Here is a 1,452-nt window from a genome sequence, read left to right as displayed (position 1 = left end):
AAAGAGTATCTCCAGCACAATTCCTTAACTCAGCTCAGACACTGGCTGATTCTGTCCATGGGATCACTGGGAGACACCAGCAAGCACAGTGTGCCTGTGGCCAGCCTTGCCATCCTCTGTTTCATGGACATAGCTGGCCTTTCTGAGGGACCCCGAGGAGCAGAAAGCAGCAGCAGAACCTGTGACCGTACCTGGTACTCCAGTGGGGAACATCCAGGGAATAGTCACCAGCTCATCTCCCCTATTGTTCTGTGGCACATTAAATAAAAAGGGAGAACTCCCTGTCCAACACAGTCCCCAGCTCTTCGTTCTCTAAGGCTGTCAGCTCAACATTTTACGAGTATTTAACTCTGCTTTCACATGTTCAAGAGTCTCTGGTGAGTTTTTGCATCCAAAACACAGCAAGCAACGCGCCCTTGTCAGCACACCCAAACATTTATCACCATCATCTGTATCCTACTGGCAGTCCAGGCTTTGTGCAAATCACAGACAGTACTCCCCTGAGCATAAATGTGAAGTACATAAGAAAAGAAGCACAGTTTTTAAACAATTATAATCATGCACAGATTATGAGGGTCTCTGGGCACCACCACAGTACAAATAGCCAGGATCTCTTTCCTCCTAGCCTCCTGAGATTGGATATAAGCACATGCTGGAACTGGAGCTGTGCAACCATGCACAGGCTTAGCAGTCTTGGGAAAGAGAGTTTCACCAGCCAGTACAACAGGTCAGGCAGGACAAAGTAACACCTTCTGAGCAATCCTGTGGTAATCAGAAATCACATATCCTTCCAAAATCTTGAAAGCTTAAGAGGCAATTTCACTTCTTTTATTTTCATCAAACACTGTTACCTTGGAGAGAATGGAGATATGAGCTGCATTTCTTTGGCCCAGGTAATTATGGGGGGTGGCAAGCTCCTCACTTCACATGGAAGTGTGACATCTTCCCCCGCAATTACTGAGACCTCTATGGGTTTATCATGTGCATTTCCTTGCTGGTCTCCAGGCCTGGACACTCTAGGTTTCACTGTAACATGGAACACGTTAAGAAGCTGCAATGAATATACATATTTGTACAAATGTAACACCAGATAACATCTCTTTTTTCATCAGGTATAAAACATCACAATCCTATTTTAATGACCTCTCTGCAATAGAGATAAATCACTGCCGTGCTGATGTAGTGATGCCTGTAGCTCAGACACGGGCCCACATGGAACACCACAAATACCAGAAAGCCTGGACTACCCATTCAAAAAGATGGACAGAACAGATGGCTGTAATTCCTGCATGTTCTGAGCTCTGTATGGCACAGGTAGCTTGCAACCACTCCCTGAACTGTTACACTACAGCCCCAGTAAATCCAAGCAATAAAAGCCTTGCAAAGCACACCTACACCTAAACCTAAACCAAATTTTAATAACATTGGACTGATGATGACAGGAAGGCTTGG

The 1,452-nt window shown here is 45.2% G+C and overlaps 1 protein-coding gene across 1 annotated transcript in view; it reads right to left on the bottom strand.

Annotated features, from left to right (window-relative positions):
- The window catches only part of HMCN1 (hemicentin 1), a 185,525-nt gene that overhangs the window by 100,423 nt on the left and 83,650 nt on the right, over positions 1 to 1,452 (bottom strand). Inside the window, 1 exon segment of the mRNA XM_017736452.1 lies at positions 852 to 1,026. Within this exon segment, the coding sequence (XP_017591941.1) occupies positions 852 to 1,026 (175 nt within the window).

Source organism: Corvus brachyrhynchos, unplaced genomic scaffold (assembly GCF_000691975.1).
Source record: "Corvus brachyrhynchos isolate BGI_N302 unplaced genomic scaffold, ASM69197v1 scaffold155, whole genome shotgun sequence".
Taxonomy (NCBI): Eukaryota; Metazoa; Chordata; class Aves; order Passeriformes; family Corvidae; genus Corvus; species Corvus brachyrhynchos.
Note: the sequence above shows the minus strand (reverse complement) of the source record. Positions and strands in the feature narration are given on the sequence as shown.